The 27,339-nt window shown below is 46.1% G+C and overlaps 1 protein-coding gene across 1 annotated transcript; it reads right to left on the bottom strand.

Annotated features, from left to right (window-relative positions):
• Positions 1-253: 253 nt before the first annotated feature.
• On the bottom strand, positions 254-20,676 carry LOC123347950 (opsin-5-like). The gene is made up of 5 exons (XM_044985138.1): positions 20,589-20,676; positions 16,603-16,765; positions 14,401-14,528; positions 4,857-5,185; positions 254-1,105 (listed from the first exon to the last, which is right to left on the bottom strand). The coding sequence occupies exons 1-5, from the start codon at positions 20,674-20,676 to the stop codon at positions 527-529; spliced, it is 1,287 nt and encodes a 428-aa protein (XP_044841073.1). The 3' UTR covers positions 254-526.
• Between the last annotated feature and the right edge of the window lie 6,663 nt (positions 20,677-27,339).

Here is a 27,339-nt window from a genome sequence, read left to right as displayed (position 1 = left end):
GGAGTCAAAGCACTTTGCAAACATTAACTACTTAATCTTCACAGTCCTCCTGTGAGGTAGATGAGTGGGAAAACTGACATGATTAAGTGACTTGGTTGCAAAAGGCTACAGGAGTCTGTATCAGAGCTGGGATCAGAACTTCCTAGCTCCCAGCCCTGAATGCTCGACAATGCTTCTCAAGAGAATAAAGTTTATGCATGGCTATCAAAGCACCAGAATGTGGAAAAACAAAGATAAAGGGCCCTGAGGAGTGTATTTCAGTGGAAACATCCATAACTGTAATACATAGTCAGATTTTCAGACACCAGTGTCCATTTTTACAGGGGCAACTTGTGGGTCCAAAATTGCAACAGCAAAAATGGAAGGCTGGTCTACAGTTTTCTGTATCACATAAAGGATGTTTTGCAGGTTAGGACCCATCAGGCATATACACAGTTGTTTTTTTTAATATGAAGCTAAAATATTCCCTGTTGTCTAGGATGGGGAGGCCTAGCCCTGCTCAGGAGCTCCTGGCCTCTCTGGATGCTCAGATAAGATCTTTCACAAGGTCTGAAGGCAGAACATTTCCTGCCACGCTTGTAGTCCCTATTCCCGACTTCTTCCTGGTAACAAGCACCATGACCTGCACGGTCCTTTTCAGAGCCGGCTGGCAAGCAGGCCTGTCTGCCAAGAGATTGGGCCTGGCTGTAGGATCAGGCTGCTGGGTGAGCTTATAGCACCTGGGATAGTTACTGAAACATTCAAAAGTGTCATTGCAGTTCCTGCAAGCCCCAGGGGACTCAGGGAAGCCTGTGGAGAGCCTGGCAGAGGTTCTGCCCTCTCTGGTCTGGAAAGACTGGAGTGTGACAACACTTTGGTGGCTGCAGCAGATGACGGCACAGATGGCCTGCAGCAGGGACAGGTCTTTGGAGAGGAACTTCTGGAAGTTGGGTTTGAAGAGCAGATAGACCAGAGGGTTGTAGGTCGTTGAGGACTTGGCAAAAACAGCAGAGAGTGCAAAGGCCAGAACTGGAACCTGGCTGGCATCTCCAAAGGCTGCCCACATGGCAACAATTGCATATGGGGTCCAAGCAGCCAGAAATCCAATGCACACAGCAATGCTTAGCTGGAAGAGAAAAGGAAATGGCTATGGTATGAAGCATAGTGTTCCCCCAACACTCATGAAGTGCACACAGGCCTATGCCAACATCCCAAGCCTAAGCATCCCTAAGCTTTGAGAGGATGGGAGGTTACACTTTGAACCTAACTCCAAACCATTCAGCCATAGCCCCAAAGGGCCAGAACCAGCCCCCTGGCTCAAACGTTCCAGATCAAACTTTTCCTCAGCAGCCCCTCTGTAGCATACACATGTACAAAGAATAGTAAGAAAGACAGCTCCTAGCTTTGCAGTGAGCATTTTGGCTGCCATGCAGTCTGCAGCAATGTATCTAAGGGGATAAATGATGCCACAGACCCCTGGCACAATAGTTAGGTGGGTCTCTGTTTTTCAATAATCCCTCCCAGTCACCAACAGACCATCCACACTAGATATGTTTGTGGGGTCAGGAGGCCTCACTGCAGGAAATAGATAGCTCCTGAGAGAGACTGAGGTACTGAAAAGAAACCAGGTGGTGTGTGTGAGATCCCCTTTCTGCCTTCTCCTGCTGTGAGGTCTTAACCCTATCTGTATGTTGGGATGGATGTCCGTTGGCAGGGGCGGCTCCAGACACCAGCGCACCAAGCGCATGCCTGGGGCGGCAAGCAGCGGGGGACGGCCTGCCGGTCGCCATGAGGGCGGCAGTCAGGCTGCCTTCGCGGCATGCCTGTGGGAGATCCGCCGGTCCCGCGGCTTTGGCGGCAATTCGATGGTGGGTACGCTGAAGGCGCAGGACCGTGGGATGTCCCGCAGGCATGCTGCCAAATCCACGCTACCAGTGGACCTCCCTCAGGCACGCCGCCGAAAGCTGCCTGACTGCCGTGCTTGGGGCAGCAAAATACATAGAGCCGCCCCTGTCCATTGGGGTGGTATTTTGAACACAATCTGAGAGCCCTACTTCTCTGTTTATTTAAATAGCTATGATCTGAAAAGCTGTGTGATGCTTGGGCATGCAGGAAGGTTCAGTATATAAATGGTTAAATTGCCAGCCGGCAATGTAACATAGGCAAAGTAAGTCAGCATGTTACAGCTCAGATACGTTAGTTGCTTCAACCATATCATACTGTTCTATGTCATATAGGATGCTTGTTGGGGAAAGGTTAACAATCCTGAGGCTTTCCTTATCGTGTTGAGATGTGAAGGCAAAAAGCACAAGTAGGCTGAACATAATAAGCTCTTTGGGACAGAGAAGAATGATTGTATTACAGTCACACCAAAAAGCCCTAACTGGACCAGGATCCTGTTGTGCACAATGAGAGACAGTCTCTGTCCCAAAGAATGTATAATCTAGAGAGAGACAGCAAACAAATGGGCAGGGGCATTTTTCCTCCCATTTTACAGATGAGGAACAAAGGCACAAACAAAAGAAGTTAGTGGCAGGGCTGGGAACTGAGTGCTGATCTCCTGAGTGCTGGTCCAGTGGTTTCACCACAAGTCCATCCTTCCTCCAATACCCCACACACATTTGAGTCTGTTAGAAAATCAAATTTTCTTCCTTTGAAAAAGGCATAAATTCTTTTGACAGACTTCTCCCGCACCCCCTGGTAAATTATAGTATTAGCGGTAGACTGGGGAACAAAGACTCATGAAGGCAGCATTTTTTTATTATTTCCAATGTAATTTAATATGAAAACAAATCCATCAGATGGCTTTAAATAAGGAGGAGGAGAAGGGATGTATTACTAGCAGCACAAATATAAACACTTGGAGAATTAATCTGGCTTGGTAAATACTTCTACTTTTCAGAAGCCTTCAAGAGTCTCATTATTTTAGGTGCAAAGAAATATGGACTCGTGTGGACTCATTCAAATGCTTGACTCAGAATTCCAAACAAACCAGTGTTTGATGGAATGAGCAAGACCCTAGCATGTTTGGATATCGCCTCCAGGAAGCTGCCTCCATCTGTCACTGGTGAAGGTGGCTTTGCCACCCTGGCTCCAAACTCCTCCATAATAAAAGGAGAATGTGTTTGCCAACAAATCAAGGCAGCTCTGGGAACAGTCAGTTATGCTGCAGTCACTAGATAGTCAGGAGACGCTCAGATTTTGAGATACGCGGGGTGGAGGTGGTCATATTTTCAGCCTGCACTTGCCTTTGTTTTAATGGTTTGTGCCTGGGGAATGTGGGGGAGGGGTGGAATAGCTGCAGGCAAGATTATTTGTTGCTGATCTGATAAGATTTTTTTCTTCTTTCATGGTCCTGTGTGTTTCTTTCATGTGTCACTATGCAGGGAAATGGTAACAGCCATCTTTTCCCTTCCTATTTTCATGTTCTCAATTATTTATTAGCCACGCTTTCCCACCCCTCCATTGTGTGTCTTGACTGCCAGAGTGCTTAGGTGGTATTTGTACGTATTTTTCCTTTTGGAGAGGAATAGAAATAGGATAGAGCTTCAAAATTTGGAGCCAAGGTTCAGATCCAAATTTCACCAAAATTTGAGGGCATAGCATCTGACTTTTGGTTTGGGCCTATTTCTAGGGAGGAGCAAATGGCTTCAGAATTCTTAGCTTATGCTTGGGCCAGATCTTCCAGTAACTCAGCAACTACAAGCCTAAAATGTGTGTGCATTTACTGTAGCTGTGCAATCAAACAGGATAACTGTGGACCCAATGTAACTCATTAGCCATGTGCATGCATATTAGGCATATATTTGCATGCCTAGCTTGTTTGAGAATCTGGCCCTCAAATCCTGGGCAGTGTTCAGGGTGTCTCAGCTGACAGAGCAATTAATTGCTCAGGAAAGGGTAATGAACCCTCATACTTCTGGCATCAGCTGATCCCTGCTGGTGTTCGGAAGGAAAGGCACATGCAATCAATTAGCCAGCAGCATGGAGAAGAGGAGGTCACTTTGCTCTCAAACAGTGGTGCTCAACCTATTTACCATTGTGAGCCGCATACACAGCTCTCTCTGTGTCATGTGGGCTGCATCCACACAATATGGATACTACCTGTATGGCCCTGAGAATGTCACATGGATTGAAGCTGTGTGCTGATCAGGCCACAAGGGGGTTGAGAACCACTGCTCTAAAGCATGAGGTATTGGCCACTGCCAGAGGCAGAATGCTGGACTTAAAGTACTAGTGACCTGATGCAGTAAAGCAAATCCTGTGTAATGCTATACTGTCCTCTTCAACCAATGAGCTGGGCAGGAGTTCCAGCTGCACTGGAAGACCACAGGAGTGAGAGATCATTGAGTCCATTCCCCTGCAAGATCATCCAGCCCCCACAAGCCATGTATCAGGCCCTGCCCTGGTAAGTGATGAACAGAGAATGGAGAAGAGATACAGGCAAAGTGCATGATGGTTTACCTTGTCTTAGAAGCTATGCTCAAGCTGCAGAATTCTGCTGCAAACTGGCTCAGAGCCTGAACTTTCCCAATAGTTCAGCAGGCTCAGATCAGATTCTTTTTTCCTGTTTATTTTTTGTTTTAAAGAATTGAGCATACTTAGCACTTTGCATGCAAGGATCTCAAGGAGCTCCACAAAGCTGGATGAGTATCATTATCCCCATTTTACAGTCAGGGAAACTGAGGCACAGAGAGGGGTGTTGGCCTGCCTGAGGTCATGGAGGAAATCGCTGGCTGAGCTGGGAGCAGAGCCCAGGGGTCCTACATTCTAGTCCATGCTGTATCCCCTTAGTAACACTTTCCCCGGGTGTGGTGAGAGAACTCCCAGCAAAGCCCCTTTGCTTTCATTGCTGCACACAAGCCCCATTGCCCTACCTTTACAATCAAGCTGTGCACGCTGTTGGCTTTGCTCTGCAGTGATATGTGCTGCTTCACGGCTCTTCGGGACACTTTCACAGTCCAAAGGATGAGCGAGTAGGAGATGAGGATCAGAAGGCAAGGGAAGAGGTAACAGAAGATGAAGAGGGCCACGATATAGATCACTGCCTCCCTGGTTGAAGCTTTCCACTTCAGGCAGCAGGCTGTCCCGTAGGGCTCTGGTCCGTAACTGCCCCAGTTGGCTAGAGGAGCTATGGCAAAGACAAGGGCATATGCCCAGACACACAGTAACAGGACACCAGCGTGTGTGGGAGAGAACTTATTGCCTGCAAAGAGAGAAATGACAGCAGTTGGCAGGTTTCCAAAGAAAAGGGCTGAGCTCCCTCAGTTCTGAGGGGATGGCTTTCAGAAAAGGGCCATAATCTGGAGCCGTTTATCTGAGCCAACCCCAAATGTAGGGCACTGAGATAAAATAGGACCCACATATGACCCCCGCTCCCTAGTTCTGGTTTTGCAGAGCAAACTTAGAAAGGCAGGTCAGCATTATCATCCCCTATTTTAAAGATAGTGAAACTGAGGCACCACAGACAGGCTAAGTGACTTGCCCAAGGTCACAGACCTAAGAACAGAATGTGTCTCCTGCTCCCCAGCTCTGGGCTTGTCCCCTGATGCATGCTGCTTTTGCTGCAGATAGCAAATGCTCTTTTGGATTGATGAGATCTTTTTACAAACCCAACCACCCTTAGCAGAGATCCTCTCTCCCCTTCCTGAGCTTCAGTCAGTAGCGTTACTTGAATAACTCTTGTTCTCAGTTTTTACTTTCTGAGGAATTGTGTGAGAAAGTGTTGGCAGCTCCTCCAAGGTTTTCAGCAAAGCTTTACATTACATGGGCTCAGGACTGCATTTTCAAAGGGCTTCTGGAATTTGATGCACAGTAAATAGTCTGCACCTCTCCGCATTAAACTTTGCGTATTTACACACGTGCACGGCAGCACTTGCAAATACTTTCAGAAGCCATTTGAACATGTGTCCCTTAATGTCAGTGCTGATGGACAGCTCCAGTCCCAAGGGGTATATCCTCCTTTTGGTATGAATCATAGAATATCAGGGTTGGAAGGGACCTCAGGAGGTTGTCTAGTTCAACCCTCTGCTCAAAGCAGGACCAATCCCCAGACAGATTTTTGCCCCCAATCCTAAATGCCCCCCCCCCTCAAGGATTGAACTCACAACCCTGGGTTTAGTAGGCCAATGCTCAAACCACTGAGCCAGTCACTTCCATTTGTTTTGATAGTAGTCACTGTATGGGTGCATCAGCAGCAGATTATGGCCCCTACCTTCCAAAGTAATACTCTAGCAATGTTGACTGTAACCCAAAAGGCAGCATTTCCTCATATCTGCCACGGGCAATGATCAGAATGGGAATCCAACACACATGTGCACCGAAGGCTGATTTTGTGTGTGTGTGTGTGTGTCTATATACCTGGAACAGGCTCGATTGGGTATTTTCATACATTACTGTATGCAGGACAGTTCTTAGTATTTGACTTTAATTTGGGCCTGAGTCTCAGGTGACTGGTGTCCTAGCTATCAGAGTAAGTTGTTAAAGACAAACACCAAAAATATGGAGCTTTGGGGTTAGTGTTGCTTACTGCGTTTTCAGTAAGATGCGTGTGTAATTACACGCCTCAACCGGCACAAAGTTACCATGAACATGTGCACAGTTGTGGTCACTGCATGCACAAATGCACCAGTCTGTCTCTCTGGGTTCTGAGTATGAGATCTACGGTCGCTCTGGTCTTCCCCAGGAAGGTGTGCCAGAGCCTTGGCCCTGTTGCCGAGAAAGCCCTGCTTCCACAAGCTCCACTGGAGGTTGGCAGCTTCTTTGTTCCTGAGAAAAGCAGCTGTGAGGGAGGGGTTACTTCAGAGGCCGCCTCTCCCTGTGACATCTCAGGACTATCCCCTGTAAGGCTTTGAAGTTTAGCTCTGAAACCTTGAATTTGATGCAGTGTTTCACAGGGACCCTGGGTAGTAAGCAGAGCATCAGGAGTTGGGGAGAATTAAGTGCTCCTGGTGACTTGTGTTGCTGAGGAGAAGACTGCTGTCTTCTGGAGTTACTGAAGCTTTCTTGATGTTGGAGTGTTCATATCTAGATCCAGTGAGCGGCAGGAGCCCAGCCTGGAGGGTCGAAGGGCCTTGATCTCTGCGGCCAAGCTTCTTGGCTAAGCTGAGGTGCAGTTTTCTGGCTAGTCACAAATGAAAGAGAACAATGTGTGTGGTCACAATGTGGCATATGCTCATCAACAGTGAGGAGTCAGGAGGGCTGATGTCACCATCTTCAGCAGAGACCTTTGATGCAGGGCAAGGTGATGATAATTGGTAGGTCTCCAAAGTGTTTCCGTCTTCTCCCAGCATCACCTGTGTCATACGTGGTTTCTTCTTCAGCCAGGCTGAGGGAGATGAGGCTATTTGCAATGATATATAGATGACGTCCTCTGTGGTGTTGGCATTTGAGACCATGGTGCTTCATAGTTCCCCATAGGTCTTAAAAGAGTTGGAGGAGGAGGACTGAGCTTTCTGAGACTCCACAGATCCTTGGTCTGAATGGGGAGGAGGATTTGCCTATTGCCATTCTCTCTGAACATCCTATAAGGTAGGACAAGAGCTATCCCAGAGCAGTCCTGTCAATTTCTGGTACAAATCAGATGGCTTTCTGGAAATGTAGGCTTGAAGTCCTCACGGTTTGCAGGCACATTGTCCTATATCCAGTGGGTTAAAAGCCTCCCTGGTGTAACTCCATATAGGTTAGAACAAAAAGCTGTCAAGCAGTTGGTTGCTGGGAAATGAACCTTTTCCACTTCATCGTAGTTACTTTCAGTGAGACGAGATGATGATTGTTACAGGGAGCTCTGCCAGTGTAGCAAAGCCTGGGCATGCTGCCTGAGCTGCCTGCCATTCACCACTTTGACCCGTGTCCAGCCAGGATTATGCCTCCATGAACACTCTGCATAGCATGGCACTCCTGAGCTGAAGCAATCAGCCTTGGCTTAGCAGAGAAACACTGGGATGGATAACAACAATCTGCATGGAGCTGAGCAGCTTGGAGAACTTAACAAACACTAACTAATGAAGCCTCACCAAGCCGCTGGGCCAGGCAGTACACCAGGGCTTAATTTGTAATGAAAGAGGTGCTGGGGCTCAAGCACTATTTTTTATTTTCATAACTGATGCACCAAGCCCCAGAAGTGCCAGGACTCAGCCCTGGCACAAATTAAGCACTGCAGTGTACACGTACTCTTATCCCCATTAGACAGACAGGGAAAACAAAGCCCAGAAGGAGGTGGAATGACTTGCCCCAGTTAGTGGTAAAACCCTGACTGACTGTAATAGCTAGAAATCCTGGCCTTCCTCTTCCATGTGGGGGCCCATGGAATTCATGGTGAGATGATCCACGTAACCAGGGGAAATTGAGGTAAAGCCTGTTTCACCTGAATAATCGGAGAAATACCCAAGGGTGAGATCTACTTCACTGGCAATAGTCTCACATGCAAGATATGGGGAGCATCAGCATTTGAATAGTTAAAACTGGACCAGGCACTTGTACTTTGTAATATTCCCTTTCCCCCACTCCTTGCCTTCTAGGGTTTGTCTACACCGGGGAAGGAGGTGGGGTTTACTATGCACTAATTTGGGGCTGAGTTCATTGAAATGACCTGTGTACACACAACACAAACCCTTCAAGCATAGTAGCTCTGCAGTTAAAGTGTACTCTGTGCTACACTTTGAAATGTAGTAAGTTCACCGCATTTTGAGTGTGTACGTTCTTTAGAGCGTGAACTGTGATTACTTAATCATCTGTATAGTGCCCATTATATATATTTCTGTATGACAAGCCAGCTACAGTATAAAGGCTAGTAATCAGGGCCAAAGTGCTGAAGAATATGCTGAGGGGCAGTCCCGCAAGTTCTGTCCTGTACTGGTTCCAGGGAAGATGGCTTTGATGGGCCTTTTTCAGCTCCAGTTTCTGAGAGTCCCTAAAATTCTGGAGGTGAAATGCTAAGTAAGATGCAGATTTCCTAAACCTTGATGAAAATAAGGGTTTGGGAGAGGCGCCTGGGGGGATTTGCATCTGGAAATGGAGAAAGATCAGAGCTTTTATTTTAAATTTTAAATCAACAGCGTTATCAGAGTTTACTTCAGAAAAGCCATTTGATGAAACATGAGTTGGATTTTTCTCTGAGTTCCCTCCCCACTCCCTTAAATCTTAAACTCTCTGATCTTCTAAGGGCTTAATTTAAAGAGCTAAATCTTCAGACATATGTTGGAATAACTTTTCTTTGAAACTAAGCAATTAAAAATATGCTGAGATTAGTCATTTCCTAGTGGCAAATGTACAAGTGCATTACAGGAAGATAAGCTTGAGAAGCCACACAACCAAGTGCAGTAATCATCTAGAGAGCAGAAACAGAAATTGCAGAGGGAAAAGATGCTGGTACCTGGCTGTCTTTTAATGGCCACATTTAATCTTTCTTTTTTTCCCCACCTTTTGTGATAATTTCTGCAGTTATACAAAGTGATCCCATAAGCTTTCCGTTGGCTGCTTAACTGAGGTGACTTCCTTCCAATGCTATCTCTATGAATTGGACTGTTTGTCCCTAGAGGCTATCTGCTTTGTGGCTGCCAGTCATGCATCTGCAAAAGTTTGCAAGCAAATCAATGTGTCCCTGCAGCTTGGCAGTTGAGTTCAGCTGTGGCAAAGCAGGGGTTTGCATTGTGCAGAATGGAGGCACCACAAGTTTGACAGAAGTATTAATGAGAAATCTGCTGAAAGTTTGGCTCTGACTTTCATCTAGTAATATACTAAGTAACAGTGGCATTTCTCTCGTGTCCTTCATTTCTTTCAAAGTACTTTACATACAAGCAATTAATTATTGCAAATCCCCAAATGGTAGGTCACTATTTATTATCTCCATTATACAGCTGGCAGAAGCACAAACAATCAAATTACTTCTGCTAATGTAACACAGGGAGTCATTGGTAGAAATGGGACTAGAACCCAGACATCCCTGTTTTAGCTGCGGGGAGTTCCTTTCCCTACCACTAAGGCCTAGGTTCTCCAAAGAGATTGCAGAAAGTGAGACTTCAGAAATGTGAAATGTATCTTCCTGCACTTGAATGGGCATTTTGCACATGGAAATTGGGTACCTCCTCCTGTCAGTATTTGTGTTTGTGCGATCACACCACCGGGGTATGCAAAAGTGTGAATTTGTAGGTGCCTTGTGCCACTCCATTCAGAGAATGTGGCCACTAGTGGCATTTGCCAAGCAAAGTTCTATAGGAGGTTTTTGTGTTTTGTTTGTTTTCCTGCAGAATTTAAAATTTGCTTCTCTCCTTTTGGTGCTGCTTCCTCCCACTGTGTGGCTGGGCTGGGAGAGTGTAGAAAAGAAAAAGACTGAGAGGGGAAATGCCAGCCATGCCTGCTAGAACAGAAGGCACATTTCCAACCTGGCTGGAGGTACGTGCTCCCAAGTGGGGCACAGGCTGGTGGTTTAAGGCTCGGGGGCTGCAGAAGCTCACTACTGCAGTCTGTTCTTCAGGTACTTATTCGTTACCAAGAGGGACACCAATTTAGTCATTTAGGTGTGTCTGGATTCCTACAAGGTACATGGCATGTTCTGCTAAGCATACAGCTCCTCAAAGGGCTCTATTGGCGTCAATGGCAGAACTCCCATTGACTTCAATGTTGCAAGATCAGGCCGTAATTACCCAGCATTGTGGCCTCCTTTGAGATGCTGCTTTGTAGGCTGGCCCGGGCTTCCCTTCCCTGGCACACCATTTCAGAAATAAATTGCTGTGTGTTAGAGTGTGTATAAATCACCAATCTACCAAACTCAGCCACAAAATGGATGCCAATGCAATGAGTGACTGAAATCCAGCTACTCGGGTCCTTCCCACTCAGTATCCATCCTGGGTTGCTGCGAAGGGAATTTATTGGAGAATATATCTTGGAGAATTTGTCTGCAAATCAAGTTAATAATATTGTTGGTTTCTATTATATTTTTATTTGCCTGTAATCCAAAATCTGTGAAGATATATGTTGGTTGGCAGGTTCAGCTGTCTAAATGAGAAAATGCAAGTAATTCCTGCAGGACAATATAAAAACATATAGGGTACATTTACAGATAGGTGTCTGGACCTCAGCTCGTCTTTTGTGGGTGCAATTTGTACCCCAATTTTTGTACCCAGACAATGAACTGCAGGTGCTAATCTAAGTATATGTCTCTTTAACTACCTGATTCACACCCACATTTGGTGTGTTACAAGCACTCAGATTAACATCTACAACTAAAGTCCAGGCAAAAATAATGCAGGTGAAAATTGTGCTGCAAAAGGGAGTTACCCCATTGTGAATTTGGCCCCACAATGTTAATTATTTCCCAGTGTTATATATGTCTCTTGCCAATAGTGGATCAAAATAAAAGGTCAGCACTGACCATGTCACAGTCAAGCCTGCCCTCCATGTCCTCCAGGTACAGCCATAGGGAAATACTGCGTTTTCTTGCAATATCATGGTTGGATCAATAGCAACAGTTTAGAGCCAGATTTTCACGCCACACCTCATTTCTCATGCACGAGTCTGGCATACGCTCACTACTGTGTGCCTGTGTATAAAGATTTAGGCTCTAGTTTGCACCACTCAGATTATGCTTCATGCTGCAATGTGTTGAAAATACAACCCCCTGGGAGTGATGTTCCCACTGGGATGAAGCCTAGGCAGGTTATTGTCCTACAGTGTGAAACTCGCCCTTCCCTTCCCAAAGGCTGAATGGATCCAGCCCAACCTGCCGCCTCTGTGCAGCCACTAACTCGCCTTGGCTGTTCCAGAGCCCCTGTCTCAAACCCTCCTGTTGGGGTTGGGATGTTCCTGGCCCCTGCGTTTGTGCAGTTGTGGATCCAGTGGCTCGTCCTCCAGCCTTCCTCAACTGCCCCCTGCACTGGCCTGTCTGGAGCAGGCAGGGAGTCCCTCTCCATAGCACACAGAGGATTCAAAGACTCCCAGAGGCAGCTGCTCTTCCTGAGGCCCCCATACGTGACCCCACTGTGGGGTTTAAGTAGTGTGGAGGGTGGATGTTACCCGCAATGACTACATCTGCCATCCAGCCCTAATTTGGGGGTGGGAATTCTCCCAGGCTTCCCACTCATGTGATTATGAAAATAGCTCTGACTCCCTGGCCCTGCTATGGAAGCTGCTTCCTTGGCATTCGCTAAAGCACACCACTTGGCCAGAAAAGATTCAAGTCATTTTTGCAGCATTTGGCTGCCTTTTCATTGGTGCCCCAGGGCTCTTGCCCTGGCTGTATGTAGAGGCAGTGCTGGTTCCGGGGCAGGTGCTGTAGCATGAGCCTTTCCCTCAGTGGAAAAGAGCCTTTCTAACAATCAACTGCAAATGAACAACTAGCGATCCCAGCAGCCCTCCAACTCAGTCTTCCCCTAAGCTTCCCACTCCCTCACCAATCTCAGCCCCTAATAAGCCCCTATCTCCTAAGGTGTTTTGGGGCCTGATTCTACCACCCTTACTCACATGGGCTAGTATCTGACACTGCAAGTGCTTCCACTGATTTCTGAGAGACCACTTGGAATCAGGTACTACTCCATGTGAGTAAGGCATTGGAACTGGGCTCTCAATAAATGCATATGCCCTGTATTGTGCCCTGACGGTCTGAGCCGTTTCAGACTGAGGGCCCCTCATGGAGAATGTTCTGTTGCCACCTCCCTCTCTTTTAAGTGGACGCACTCTCCAAAATAGGAAAGCCCCAAGAAAGCTATCTGCCATGTTTCACATCAGAATACATGAGACAAGAGGTCTATGAATTCACTCTATCGGGGGGAGGATGAAGGCCCAGACATTCAGAATTACAAGTGCTCATCTGTGCATGCTGTCTGTGCACCTAATTTGGGTCCACAGCTGCTAATCATCCTCCAAAATGGCAATAAGAATTTACATGTCCAATCACAATAATTGTGTACACAGATTAGGTGTGCAAATGCATGCAAACTTATGCATGTACAGTCCTAAAAATCCGGACCTAGAATACATTTTTGTTTTGCTATCTCTGCAGTGTAATCTGTCAGAAATAGGGCCCATACCAAATTCACGGTCCATTTTGGTCAATTTCACGGCTGTAGGAGTTTTAAGATCCTAAATTTCATGATTTCAGATATTTAAATCTGAAATTTCACAGTGTTGTAATTGTAGGGGTCTTGACCCAAAAGGAGCTGTTTGGGGGGTCACTAGGTTATCAAAGGGGGGTTGCGGTACTGCCACCCTTATTTCTGCGCTGCTGCTGGCAGGGCGCTGCCTTCAAAGCTGGGTGCCCAGCCAACAGCCTCTGCTCTCTGGCCACCCAGCTCTGAAGGCAGCGCAGAAGTAAGGGTGGTAATACCGTGACACACACCCCCCAAAAAAATAACCTTGCAACCTCCCTGCAACTCCCTTTTGGGTCAGGACCCCCAATTTGAGAAACACTGGTCTCCCCGTGAAATCTGTATAGTATAGGGTAAAAGCACATAAAAAAACAGATTTCACAGGAGGAGATCAGATTTCATGCACAATGCATTTTTCATGGCTGTGACTTTGGTAGGGCCCTAGTCATTAGGATCAGTTCGGATAAACCCTGCCTTGATTATGAACAACTGGGGGGCCGGGCTACGATTTTCTTTGTATTTCTGTCTTGCACAACACCAGCCATATGGCTAACATTCAACTAAAAGATGGTGATTAGATCTGAATAACCCTTAGAGCGAGAGCCATAAAACAGGGAACTTCCTAAATCAGATGTGCAGCGTTTCCACTGTGCAAGGACAGAGTCAGTCATGCAAAATGTATTTAACACTAAGGTAGGAGCTCACACATGCAGCATAACTGCCTTTATCTGCAGCCCAGCACTCAGATTGGTGTGAAATTGCCTGCCCCGAGACAATCCACGAAATCCTTAAAACCAAAAGCCACACAGAGCAGTAGGGCAGAGGGGCAACAACCACATTGGCACCCCTAGGAAATGGTTTTTGGAAAGGAACTGCTGATCCATAGATCCCAATGATCTCTGGAAGCAGCGATCACTCAACTGACGCCCCATTGTGTGTACAATTACTACCTGGCAAGGATACTGGAACTCTAACACATTGCCCTGTTTAATTAGGGGCTGTGAAATAATACATTTGACTTGCTCCCACCCACACTTCTAAGGACCTGCTGCGTTGATTGTATGGCACCAAACAGTAAATGGGATGGTGATGAATTTAGATATGCAAACTAAAAGAGGAAAACAAGTAGTTATGGTATTATTGTTTGTGTTAATTAGAGTAATTTAAAATGTTTATGAATATGTTCCTAATCGAGAGCTTTTCAGGGGGCTGCTGCCAAGAGATTTGTGACTAACCTAAGTTGTTAAAGAATGGGGAAGATGGAGTGGCATTACTGGCAGTAATAGCCAGGAGGGCAGACGTGGAGAGAGTAACCTGGGTTACACATCCCAGCACCTACCACATGCTGGATAACAGACCTTCAGGCAGCAAACTGTGCTTAGCACTGTCAGGCTGGTAAGACTGCAGAGGCCAAAGAACATACCGGAGAATGCATAGAATGTGCACATCGCATGGTTAAACAGCCATCTGGAAGAGAAAAATCATCAGGTAAAATTGAAACCTTCACGTTTACCCCACATGCTGAGCTCGCAAGGCTTGTGATTCTGCTGAGAGGGTGGGAACTTGTCTGAGTTGCTTCATGCAGTTCATGAAGTCACATGGGTATTTCCCACCCAGCATTTCAAACCAGACACTTGATTACAGAAGTTTGGCACCACTCCAGCTCATGGTTTGACACAGAAAGCAAAACTACTTAAGCGGTAGAGCTGGGCTCTAGGAGACTCTTCTGGTGGATGCAACGAAATGGGGACATAAATACCTAGGGCCTGATTGTCTAAGGAGATGTGCATGTGGTTGTGCCCCTACGGTACACACAGTTATCACGGCTGTGAGCACAAACTGAGTTGTTGTGAATGCAAATGACCATGATTAGCTAGTCACACATGCAGTTGTACACACAAGCTGCATGTACTGCTTTTTTAAAAAAAACCCTTCTATATATTTAACTGAAACAGCTGCACTCTTTGCCCATTATTGTTGGAGTGTCAGTTTCAAGGAAGTAGTAATAATGTTTAGCACTTTTCATCCACAGACCTCAAAGATCTTTACAGAGGATGGTTAATATCATTAGCTCCCTTTTAGAGGGGGAAACTGAGGCACAGAGAGACAAAGTGACTTGCCCCAGGTTGCACAGCAGGTCAGTGGCAGAGCTGGGAATAATCTCTGGTCTCTGGACTCCCAGTCCTGTGCCTAACCACTAGTCCATGCTACCTCCCTCAAAACAGAAAGGTGATAAGTCAGTTTCGGAAGGACGCTGCACGTGGCTGAAAGGTTTTGTCCTAGCAAAGTTCAGTTTAAATATGCTGCAGCACCTGATGGTACATACTGTACAAGTCTCGCCAGCCCCCTGCCATTGGGTGGATCCAGAGTAGATGTCTGCTTGGGCCTAATTTTAAAGCCCAACCTGGACCCAAACTTGACCTGAGCACAGCCAACTCCAACCCAACTGGAGTGTGTCAGGTCAGTTCTGAAAATGATTCTACTCAAATCCAACACTTTGCCCTGAACCTGTGTCGGCACTGCCACCTAGTCCTTGAAGTGTGGCCTGGGACTGGCGGGGGCGTCCTGCGCTGTACGTCCCATGGCCACGATCTGTCTCTGGCTGCTTCCCTGTGGGGTCAGACAGGCGGCTGCTGGTGCCACGCTGTGCTGTGTGTGCCGCAGAGAGACGTGCTGCGACTCGTCCGCATGCTCACACTGCAACACACACAGAGCAGCGAGGTGGTGACAGTCAGCAGGAGTGGGGCACACAGCTGCCACGCCTACCCCCGGCCGGCCAGCAGAAGGTGAGCAGAGATGACCCAACCCGAGGCTGGGAGGGTCAGGTTGTTTTCATACCCAAACCAAACCTGACACTTGTAGTCAGGTCCTGCAAGGTTGCAAGGCTCTGGAGCAGGGAACCTACAGCTCATGAGCCACATGTGGTTTCTTCGGACCACGTTTGTGACTCTCCCTACTGCCCCATGTGGATACATCCCCACAATGCCACATGGATTCAAATAGACTCCAACCTGCAACACCAGGCATTGGTCAGATTGATGGCTGGGCTGTGGGGAGGGGAGGTGCACCCCACAAAAGCCCTGTATGGCAAACCTGAGGAGGATTAACAAGGGAGCAGCGTAAGCCAGTGCAGGGGACTAATTGGAGCCGCTGCCTCTGAGAAGCGCGTATGTGGTGGCCACAGAAGGGCCAGCAGGACTATGTTTTTTGGCGGGGGAGTTGCCGAGGGGAGGTGGGGGGGGTGGCTCTTCCTGCTTAGGTGGCTCATATCTGATTATGTTTGGCTCAGTCCCTTGGGAATGATCCCCGTTCCCAGTGCAGGATATGAATTCCTATTATGAGAGATCTAGGGCCAAACTCTGCTCCCACTTACACTGGTGTAAGTCCCTTGCCTTCAATGGGATTATTTCAAATTTACATCGCTGTGATTGAGCTCAGACTTTGGCCCTTAGTCTCCATTCCTTCTCCAGGTCAAGGCAGGATTTGCAAACTGACACCCGCGGAAATGCCCGTTAAATGCAATGCCATGCAAATGAGCTACCTGTGTGCAAAGAAGGATGGCGTGGCCAAAGGGAAGAGGGTCACCGTCATGCCCAGGTCACTGATAGCCAGGTTCACAATGAAGAATTCAGCAGGCTTCAACATGGATCTCTTCCGATAGGCCACCAGCAAGAGCAGGGAATTTCCAAAGAGAGAAACTATGCCTGAGAAAAGGCAGAGAGAGACAGCCCCAGTATAGGATACCCAAGCTGGATAGCAGCAGTGCAGTGCATGTCATAGGGACAGGGAGGGCATGTGTGCAGGTCTGTCTTGCTGGTCACCTACTATCCTCAAACACTGATGAGTTGTGTTTCTTTGGCAGCCGTTTACGTGCAGAGATGCCGCTCACTGCATGTATGAATGTGTAAAGGGAAGAACAGACACAGATCTCAAACATGCAGATTTCCCACTTTAGGATCTGTGGGGCCTTATAACGCTCTGGGTCACATCCCTTCTTGCTAACCAGGACTTTGAAACGTGCAAGGAGAAAACTGCTTCTCAGCTTTTACCCAGAGTCCACCGTGTGCTGGTGCAGGAATTTGGAGTGTAGTGAGTACATGGGGAATGCTCAGCCAGGACAGATGTGATCAATAAAGCACCTGGCTTTGTACCTCTGCTGCATCAGCACCGTGTGCAATGGTTAGTGAGCATTTGGCAGGCAGGCTGGCTAGAGACAAGAAGAAGGGTTTTATATGGACTGCTCAAGCACTCTGTCCAATCTGTCTGTTCTGGCTCTTGGAATGATATAGTTCACACTGGGCATGCTCCTTCCACACTAACATTCCCTCATCTCCTCTGCACAGTCATGGCCATTCTAAAAACTTGGTAACTGCCCTTTCAGTTTGCATTAGGGAGCTCCAGGTAACCAGATATAGGGCAAGAGCCAGGCAACTCTCCAAGCTCTCCTGGAAGCATCATTTTCAGGCTATACAAAAGGCGGAAGTGTCTTCAGGCTTTTCAAGGCTGGTCACCCCCCTGGTATATGATCTGTTTCCAGGACTTGCTGCACTTGGCAAAAAGAGTGTCTTCAGCTGGCACAGTGAATAACAACCATTAGACACCTAAGGGCATGAGGCTGCCTGAGCACTTTTAGAGCAACTTTAAATGGGAATGTCATTGTTAGATGCTTTGGGGATGGGGCAGCAGGCAGAATGTCAGTGAAACGGACTCTGGGAGCAGAGTCCAAGGCAGAGCTGAATTCCTCTGACTGAAGACCGGGAGCCTCCAACCTTTTCCAGCTGGATAAATAGTGGGAGCTTTGTGACAGTGTTGTTATGGCGGTGATGCCAAGAAGCTGAGCATGTTCCACTTTTAATTTCTTCCTGGCAATATCTCTAGTGTGAGTCTGTGCTGTGCAATATTGTGTTTACAACATATACAAGAAGGACATTATGAAGATTAGGGTAAATCCAGCCTAACCAACAGGAAAAAGCCATTTGTTTTCTTGGAATGTGTTTAAAACAACAGTGGTAAATAAATGTTCATACCAGGGTTTTCTTCGTCCGTTAAGTAACACTAAAATAATTTTCCTGTATATGCACAAAGGGGAACCTAGCTACTCAAGGGGCAGGTTATGTGGGACTGGAATTAATTCCCACTGGATTAGCTTGTAAATGAAATATTATAGTTACAATTACATGCCAAAGCTGTATAATGGCTAATAGAAACATGTTATCCTCAATAAGTAGGATCCTGCAGGGGATACTTGCTCCCAGATACATAGTTTTTTGAATGCTCTTTATGGGTCACTTAAGGGGAACTAGTTTGCAAATGCATATCCTTGTTTCCAGCACTGCTAGAGGACTCCTCCACAAAGCTATTTTGACACCTTCCCTCGCCTCTTCATTAGCTGTATTCTACTAGCTTTATTATCTTCTAGGATCTTTCTTAGCTGCATGCAAGAGTTGCTGACTTTCTCAGTCTTACCACCTCCACCTAGCTCAGAAAGGCATGAAGCAGGCTGTTTTTTTCCATGCATGCCACTTCATTATGTGAGCGGGTACACTCCTGTGTGCGCATGTTTGTTTATTCCTGTGTCTGTTTCCATATGCATGTGTGTGTGTGTTTGAGTGCTCTGGTGTGCACACGTGTGTGTGTGTGTGTGTGTGTGTGGTGGTTTGTGTAGGCATGTGTTTGTGTTTCAGTGTACTCCTGGTGTGGTTGCATGTGTATCTGTGTGTTGTACGTGAACTCTTGTGTGTGCATTTCTGTGCATTGCTTGCACACTTCTCATCTTACAGAGTTCGACACATGGGACACAGAGTGAGTGTATGAGCTCAGGCTGTTTAAAATGACATGGGATCCATTTCTTCAGCATAAGTTCAGATAAGATTTCCTGCGACCTTGCTTTGCGATCAGTTCCTGGTTTTTGAACTGAGTTTTATCTGATAGTAAAAGTGGAAGATGACCACATTTGAGTGGGATGAAGGAAAATTAGGATGTGAAATGCAGCATCCCAGGCAGGAGTGTGGGCAGACTGGTCCTTCTCTTCCATCCCTGGCTTTGACTGGGAATCAGCTACTGCAGTGTTGCTAACCTCAAACATTCAAAAGTTGAGTTGGGCCCCTAAAAATCAGGAGGTTTAAACAACCCAAACAACCTAGGTTGTTTTTCTTTTACCTTATAGCTCTTGAGCCTTCAGGGGGCACTTGGGTCACATTTTCAAGCTTTTCCTCCACCACAAGAGCCAGAAAGTTGGTTGAAAGGGGAGATTTACATGTAATCACATGACTGCATGTGTCTGGACTCTGTGAGAAACCCCAGATGTCACAAGACTCATGATTAAATCTTGAAAGCTGGCAACACTGCTGTTGGGAATCTTTCCGTTTTAGAATAAACTGCCACCTCTACACACAGCTCAAAAGAATGAAAATACACGAACTTGACCAGCCTGGGTCTAAGCTGTGGCAGGATGCAGAGGAATGGCACAAGGCAGGCTTGTTGGCCAGGGGACAGAATTCTGACCTAGGAAGTGGGTCTTTGAGATGGAGGGCCTGGATGAGCTGTGTCTAGGTCTGGTGCCCAGGCCTGATCAGACGCCCTGGCTGATCACTTTGTTACAAACTTTTTTCCCCAGAGGCATCCAAGCCATTAATTCCTTTTCTCCCTGACAGCAGAGATCCTTTGTTCAGCGCATCATTAAGCATCTCCTAGCCGTAGACAGAAGAGACGCTGATTAATTTACCTTGCTATCTATTGAAACCTGAAATGAACAAGTCATTGAGAAGGCAGCTGTGTGGGACAGTGTGTCAAATCCTGTTTTCAGTTAAACCGGTAACTCTACTGGCTGCAATGGAGTTATTCCACTTCTACATTACTCATGTGAGCAGGAGCAGCCCCATGGGAATCAATGGCATTGCTCACTTTAGCTAGATTAGGCCTTGTCAAAGCATGTCTTTACACCTCAGCTTCGCTTATTGGCTTACAGATGTCACCAGTGCCCCCTGCTGATAGTGAAGGGCAGTTCAGAGGTGTACACACTGCTTGAGGTTAATGCATTTTGCATGCTTTAAGCTAATAATAATGCTAAGTATCTGAGGCCTGATTCTTCTCCCAGTGGCGGTAGGAGTTGTATCAGGGCCTTTATATCACTCTTCAACTTCAAAGCATTTTAAAACATGAGTAAATCCTCACAGCCCTTTGTGAGGGAGATATGCACTACTAGCCCCATTTTGCATGTGAAGAAACTGAGGCACGGAGCACTGATGTGGCTTGCCCAAGGACCCAGAGGAAATTGGTGTCAGGAGTAGAACCCAGAAAGTCCTGTGCTCATGCCATACTTGTCTGTGATGGAGGAGAGTGTGGGTGGGGTGAGCTCAGATGAACCCAAAGGACATGGAACGCTTTTCTGGAAGTTATAAACTATTATTGGAAGTGAATGCAAGGTGCCTGAATCTCCCTGTGACAGACATGTCAGTAGCTTGTGCCATGCCATCCTTGATGGAGATGGGTGTGAGATCACCTGTGTAAGAATAAGTCTTTCCTTACCAAAGAGCAAATAGAGTGTGCCAAAAATCAGGTCTTCTCTCTCTGATAAGGTGGATGTGAACGCTGAGGAATCAGAGGCATTTCCCATCTGCAAAACAGAATACAAATGTAAGGGGAGGTGAATTTTTGTTAATTAAGGAATGTTCAGTTTTCCCTCTTCCTGGGGGAGCATGGCTGTTGGAAAGACACATTTTTGGCCTGAGGCCTTCCTCAGGCTGTGGATAAACAAAAGTTAGCGGCTGGAACTGCATGTACATTGCATGGGTGCTGTGAATAAAGGGAGCGACACCGTTAATAAAGAGTGTGGCGCTCAGCTAACTGGCTGTGCAATGGGCTGATAGGATCAGACTGTACTGTATAGCTGCTGGTCATCTCACTCTGAGCATGGTATAATTAATTACAAATTACACTGACTAGCTGCAAGTTAATACTTTTTTAAAGCATCTGACTCTCTGAAGCCCCTGGCATTGGCCACTGTTGGAAGACAGGATGCTGGGCTAGGTGGATCATTGGTCTGACCCAATATGGCCGTTCTTATGTTCTAATCAGGTAGTAACCACTTTCTGTTACTATTAACCTGAGCTGGATTCAAACTGACTCCTCTGTTTTGAAAGGCTCCCCAACCCATTTCCTAGGCCCAGAATCATCCAGTTCCTTTCTTTTAAACTTTCCTGTTCCTGAGCCTCCTGGTTTCATCCAGGAACCTAGCAGAAATACAGTTTTCATGGTATACAGCCCAGACAAACCCAGGTGAACTGTGAAACATTCAAAAAAGCCTGTTCCTGGGAGATTCCCACTGCAAAGACATTCAGGACTATTGGATGCTCCTCTGATCTGAACCACCAAACCTTTTTCAGATTCACTTGCAGGTAGTATGTACTAGCCAGTTCTGTCAAAGATGGCAGGCCACCCTTGGAGTTAGCATGAGGGAGGACCTTGTCGAAGGCCAGCTGCTGATCTGAGCTCTCCTGGGTACATGTTATTTGCTAAGGACTGATAATGTACTCAGCCCTGTGCAAGGCAAAACCAAAGACAGGCCCTGCCTTAAGCAGTTTACACTCTAAGCATAAAAGAAGGGGTAAATCCTGCTCCATTTAAGTCAAAGGAGTCAAGATTTCAGGCAAGATTTCACCCAAGATGCTCAGGAAGACCCAGAGGAAGAGGTAGGTTTAAGGCTTGATCCAAACCTCACTGAAATCTGTAGGAGTCGTTCCATTGACTGTACTGGACTTTGGATCAGGCCCTTACCTGTGAGCAGTTGTCTTACTGTGGGGCCTGGGGTTTGTTTTTATTACGTTGACGACGCGTTAAAGTTTGTTAGCCTCATGGACTACAAGGATTACACAATTTTTGTCCTCAGGTTTCACCCACGTCCTCCCTCCAACAAAACAATCAACTTTGTATTCAGTTAAAGAGTGTGTCCTGGATTGAAAGGCAAACAGCTAAAGCGCTGAAGGCAATTTAATAATGTGGTCTGTGGTTAAGTCTCCATGAGCATTGTATAAAACTTCTTTTGTTGATGTTGCTTGATTACTTCCTTCAAGCACTCTCATGATGGGTATAGTACAAGAACCTGTATAAAGTAGAACAGAATGTTCTGCCCCATCAAAGCTGCTGTTTGTTCATTAACTCAGTTTACCTAAAAATCCAAGGCCATGTGACATGAAATCAGTCTAGCTCTACGGCTATCCACAGAGCTAGGCCAGTTTACCCAGACGAGAGTGTGGCCCCAAGTTTTAGAAAAGCAAGACTTTTCCCACAGGAAACAAATTCTGATCATTCTTCTCTTGCAACAAATGGGCCTTAATTTTTATTTTTCATTTAGGACAATGGGATAGCAATAAAGAACACAATATCTCCACACCTTTATTCGCTTCCTGCCTGTGCCTGCAGCATCTTCCATGACTCCATGTAGCCTGCAACCTCTCTGCCTCCTTCAAGTCCCTCTTAAAGGTTCACTTGGTGAAGGTACCCTCCAGCACTGATCTCCTGTCTTGCTTTCACCCATCTCTATCCCCAGATTACATGCTGCAGTAACAAACAGACAATGCCATTTCATTTTGAAATGATTCACTCCTCTCTTTACCTTTGAAAAAAGAGACCTACTTGGCTGAGGCCACCCAGAGAGGGAATGACAGAGCAGGGAAAAGAGCACCAACGCCTGATTTGCACAAGTGTTTCGCACCAACAGTTCCAGCAGATTTCAGTAGGAGCAGAGATTGCTCATTACCTCTGAAACCCAGACACCAAGAAGCTCTAATCACTGTGGGACAGATTTTCAGGCACACAATATGTGGAGCATACACTTGCACACCTCTGATTTACACCTGCAAACGTCAGCACACATGCACGCATCCGTGTAGAAAATGTGAGGCTATGTGTCTACTATATACAGGGCTAAACTGTGCCTGTCCCTTCACACAGATGCACAGTGGTGCAGGAGAAGAATACATGGAGTCTCTCCCACCTTACAGCATGAATCTAAGAACTAGGCACAATTGAAGTTCTGTTGCTTGGGGAGCTCATGCACTGCTCCCCCCCTGCTCCCATGGAGAGCACCCTGTGGTGCCTCAAAGGGGCCACGGTGCCATCTTCCTCCATCATACCAGCCCATAAAGTATGACTGGCGTGTGTGGGGGGGGGCGGGGGGGGAGTAATTGAGCATGCCACAAAGAGATGTAGCTTGCAGGTGCATTCCTAATGCTCACCAAGAAGTTTTATGGGATGTTGTGCCTTCTAGTGGCCACCCGCTGCTAGTGCGACTCCACCTCACCCCCACTACAGGGATGTGCCTTCACATCCCGAGATCCTGTAATGATTTGTAAAGAAGACGTCAGTGAGCATTCAGTAAAGATGTCCATGTCAGGATAATCGCACACACAGCCATGCTGTTTGATTCCAGCTGCTAAAGGCACTTTCCATATGGACTCCTATCTTACAGACCATCCCGGGTAGGTTCACAGTCTGTGGACACTCTGCCATGTGCTACCCCTTCCATGACTTGCAGCACCTCAAGTGCAAAGAGGCTAGATTCCAATACATGCCTTTTGGAAAGAGATGGTGCTTCATACCATTAAAAAGCCTTCTGCAGCCAAGGATGTATGGCTGCATCTTGAAGCTGCACCAAGTACCAGTATCGGTACATCAGCCTTAGGGTGTTTTTTAATGATTATCCTTTCTTATGCAATTCAACTAACTGCTATCCTGAGAGCAACAGCAAATTCCCAGGCCGTGAAAGGCTACAGGATTTGCTCCTGGCAACCCAAATTCTAGTTGTGGGGTTTGTTTTAAACCATTTCTGTACTCAAATGATTGCACAAACTGGTTCACAGAGATTCCTGCTCCATAACAGGATTTTACAGTCAAAAGGAGTTAACTTAAAGGAATTGTCTATTTTATATCCTTGGAGCCCACACTTTTTTTAAAAAAAAGTCTTCTTGTTTCTTGCACTATACACCAGGGGCCTGATCCTCAGCAGGTGTAAATCAGCATTGCACCACTGAAGTCAATAGAGTGACACCAATTTTACACCAGCTGAGGACCTGGCTGCAGTTCTTCATTTGGTGATGTGCTGTGAAACTTCCGAAACCATTCACGTACCAGCGGGACCTTTTCTAATTTCCATTGCCATGTGATATCTGAAATGGCGCTAGAAAGATGAGGCAGACACATCTGTTTGTGAGGAGCTGTTGAATCACCTTCTGTCCTCACATTTCATGGCTGTTTCTGGTTGGTAATTTGTGCGTTTGTTTGTTTACTCCAAGTACTTCCTCATTTAAAATCCTGGCAGGATAGACAGTAACCTTGCTGATATGGGTGTATTTTAAAAAAAAAGTTAAAAAGTTATGTTCATTTTCTTAGGATGCCTAAGTCATCATGTTTTATTGGTCTAATTAGTTTTCCTGTTATTTCATGCAGCTGAGCCAAAGGTTCCAAGGTGCTTAGAAAGTTAATAGGGGGTAGTAAAGTGGAACGTTTGACGCTTTTCAGAATATTCACTCCCTCTGCTGATAACAAATAAATGGAAAAATATTTTACTCATTTCAAAAAAACGGGAGGAAATAATGAGATAATTACATTTTAATGGCTGCTGGCCTGCTTCTGGGATGTTTAATACCTGCATCATTTCTGTTCTTTTCTCTCTGCCCCCCACTTGTGTACCATATGAGCCCCTTATAAATAGGAACCATGCCAATGAGTAACAGAATGGCAGGTGTTGTAAAAGGAATTCAGCTGAAGACAATGTGAGAAGAGGGGTCCCCATGTGCCGGGCAGGACAACTGACACCCGCACTAACTGTTGGTGGAATGAGGAGCTCCCACCCTGTGATGAAGTGCGAAGCCAGAGGTGATATGTGCTGAGGGTGTGTTGGGTAAGGTGACCAGACGTCCCGATAAAATCGGGACCGTCCCAATATTTAGGCATTTGTCCCATGTCCCGACCAATGTTTGGTCGGGATGCAATTTGTCCCGATTTCGCTGTATTCCTTTTTTTTTTTTTTTTGCTCCGCCGGCGACCCCCCTCCCCCCCAATGTGTCCCAATATTTTCTTCCTCTCATCTGGTCACCCTAGTGTTGGGTGAGTTCTGCTATAAGAACCATCCTAGAACTAGTGCATACTGGAGGTAACTGGACATCCAGCAGCGCACACACACACCCCTGCCCCAGGCAGAGCAGCTCGGAAGAGTGGGTCCTAAGCAGTGTGCTGGGAAAGCACTTATGAGATCCATTCGACAGATAGTGCTATCCTAGTTGCATGGCTAGTTCATCCCCCAGTGATGTGAGAGAATATTGAATACACAGTAATAACTATCTCCAAAGAGAGGGAAAGTGAGAGTGTGCTGGGGTGAGAGCCTTCATCCCTGCAGCTCCTTCAACCAGGCAACAGCTTTTCTGTATCTCTTCATCGCATTGATTAGCTGGGCCCTATTTTCAGAGATGTGGGATGCAATAGAATATCCAAACACTGGGTTTGAATGTTCTGGTTGAAAGGACATTTAAATGCTGAACTGAGCTTCCATGGGCAGGATTTAAATGTCTCAGTAAGGTGCCAGCAGGTGTGAAAATATAAAATTTGGCTCCCTGACTCTTTTTGGATCTTGAATTATTTAGGAGACCCCATGGGGGTATAACCTGGACTAATAGGCTGGAACTGAGAAAGGAGAAATGTGAACTGAATATCAGGAAAAACTTCTTGACAGTGAGTTGTGTCAAGCATGGGATTGTCTCGAAGGGGAAGGAGTGGAAACCCCAGTGCTTAGAATTTTAAAGGTGGACTGGACAAAGAAATAGTAAACGTACTGTAGGGAACATTCATGCATTGCTCTCAGGGATATGGGCTGGATCTCTTCCACCTTCAACGTCTGTGCTTCTGCAAGCAAGATAAGTAGTATTACCTCCATACAGACGGGGAAACTGAAGCACAAAGTGGTGAAGTGACTTGCCCAAGACTACGGAAGGAGTCAATATCAGACTGGAATTCAAGCTTACAAGTTCCTGGCTGCCAGTCCTGTGCTTAGTCCACTAGACTACACTGCTAATTGTGGGATGCCATGGAATTGCTAACAGGCTTTTCTCTGCAGCATTTCATTTAAGACACAAGACTACCTAGAGGATAACTACTGGGCTAATAGCTCTGGGGGATACCGTATTTCTTTTCATGGATTACTGATGACATTGGATCTCACAAACGGAGCAACCACAAACTGTTATTTATACCTGGGTAAAAAAGCCAGACTCCCATCCAAAACTGCACTCAGACAGATGAACCTAATTACTTCAAGTAGCAACTAAATTGGCTTTGAGTGTAAATCTATTTTAAGGCACTAATTGGTGTTAAACTGCCAATAGACCCTGCCAATAGATTTTCATTCCCCCTGAGTTACTGGTCCCTGTACACCACTTCACTGTGGACTCTAATTAGTTTGGCCTGGTTCATGACTTTCTCAAGACATTGGGTTGGTTTTGCACACAAGTCACAGGGTTTTTATAATGTGGGTAGCTTTCCCCACCAGTAATCACAAAGGGGAGTCAACTGGAAACATTTCAAAGGCTTTTTAGGTCAGACTGGGGATTAGGGTGGAGGCTATGCCTTAGCCAGCCAATAAAAATACTTTCATGATCAAATTATTCCCATTGGATTAATGTTCAAGCACTATGAAAATGGTGGAGCTGCCTGGAGAAATTAGATAGAATGTTGGCCAAGTTAGTTATATTGTGACAAGTGGGCCTACGAATTTACCCAAACTGTGAGCTCAACTGTCAAAATTATGTAAAAGTTCATAATGTTACAATAACCTAGAACAGTGATAAGCAGACCTCAGTGGTTCAGGGGCCAAATTAGTGACCAACATTATTCAAAAGAGCTACATTCATTGTTTCATTTACTGTAGTACGATATAGTCATATTTAATCAGTATGACAGGAAATATTTAGTATGTGTGTGTGTATATATATATATATACACATTATTCTCACAGCGAAATGACTGACCAAGTATTATTTTATCAACTACAATTGGGTAACATAGTAAAAGCATCCAGATTGGTTAATAACATAGATGGTTAATAATTAAATCACACAGAGTGTTTTAATATCCTGTGCTGCAAAGAGCCGCAGGAGACACATTAAAGAGCCACTTGTGGCTTACGAGTCTCAGTCTGAGATGAACAAATGGTGATGGGAAAAGGTATGAAAAGGAGAGAGAATAACTGAATTAGTCTAAACAAAAAGGCCAAGCTGATATGTATGAT

The sequence above is a fragment of the Mauremys mutica genome, chromosome 13, assembly GCF_020497125.1.
Source record: "Mauremys mutica isolate MM-2020 ecotype Southern chromosome 13, ASM2049712v1, whole genome shotgun sequence".
Lineage (NCBI taxonomy): Eukaryota > Metazoa > Chordata > Testudines > Geoemydidae > Mauremys > Mauremys mutica.
Note: the sequence above shows the minus strand (reverse complement) of the source record. Positions and strands in the feature narration are given on the sequence as shown.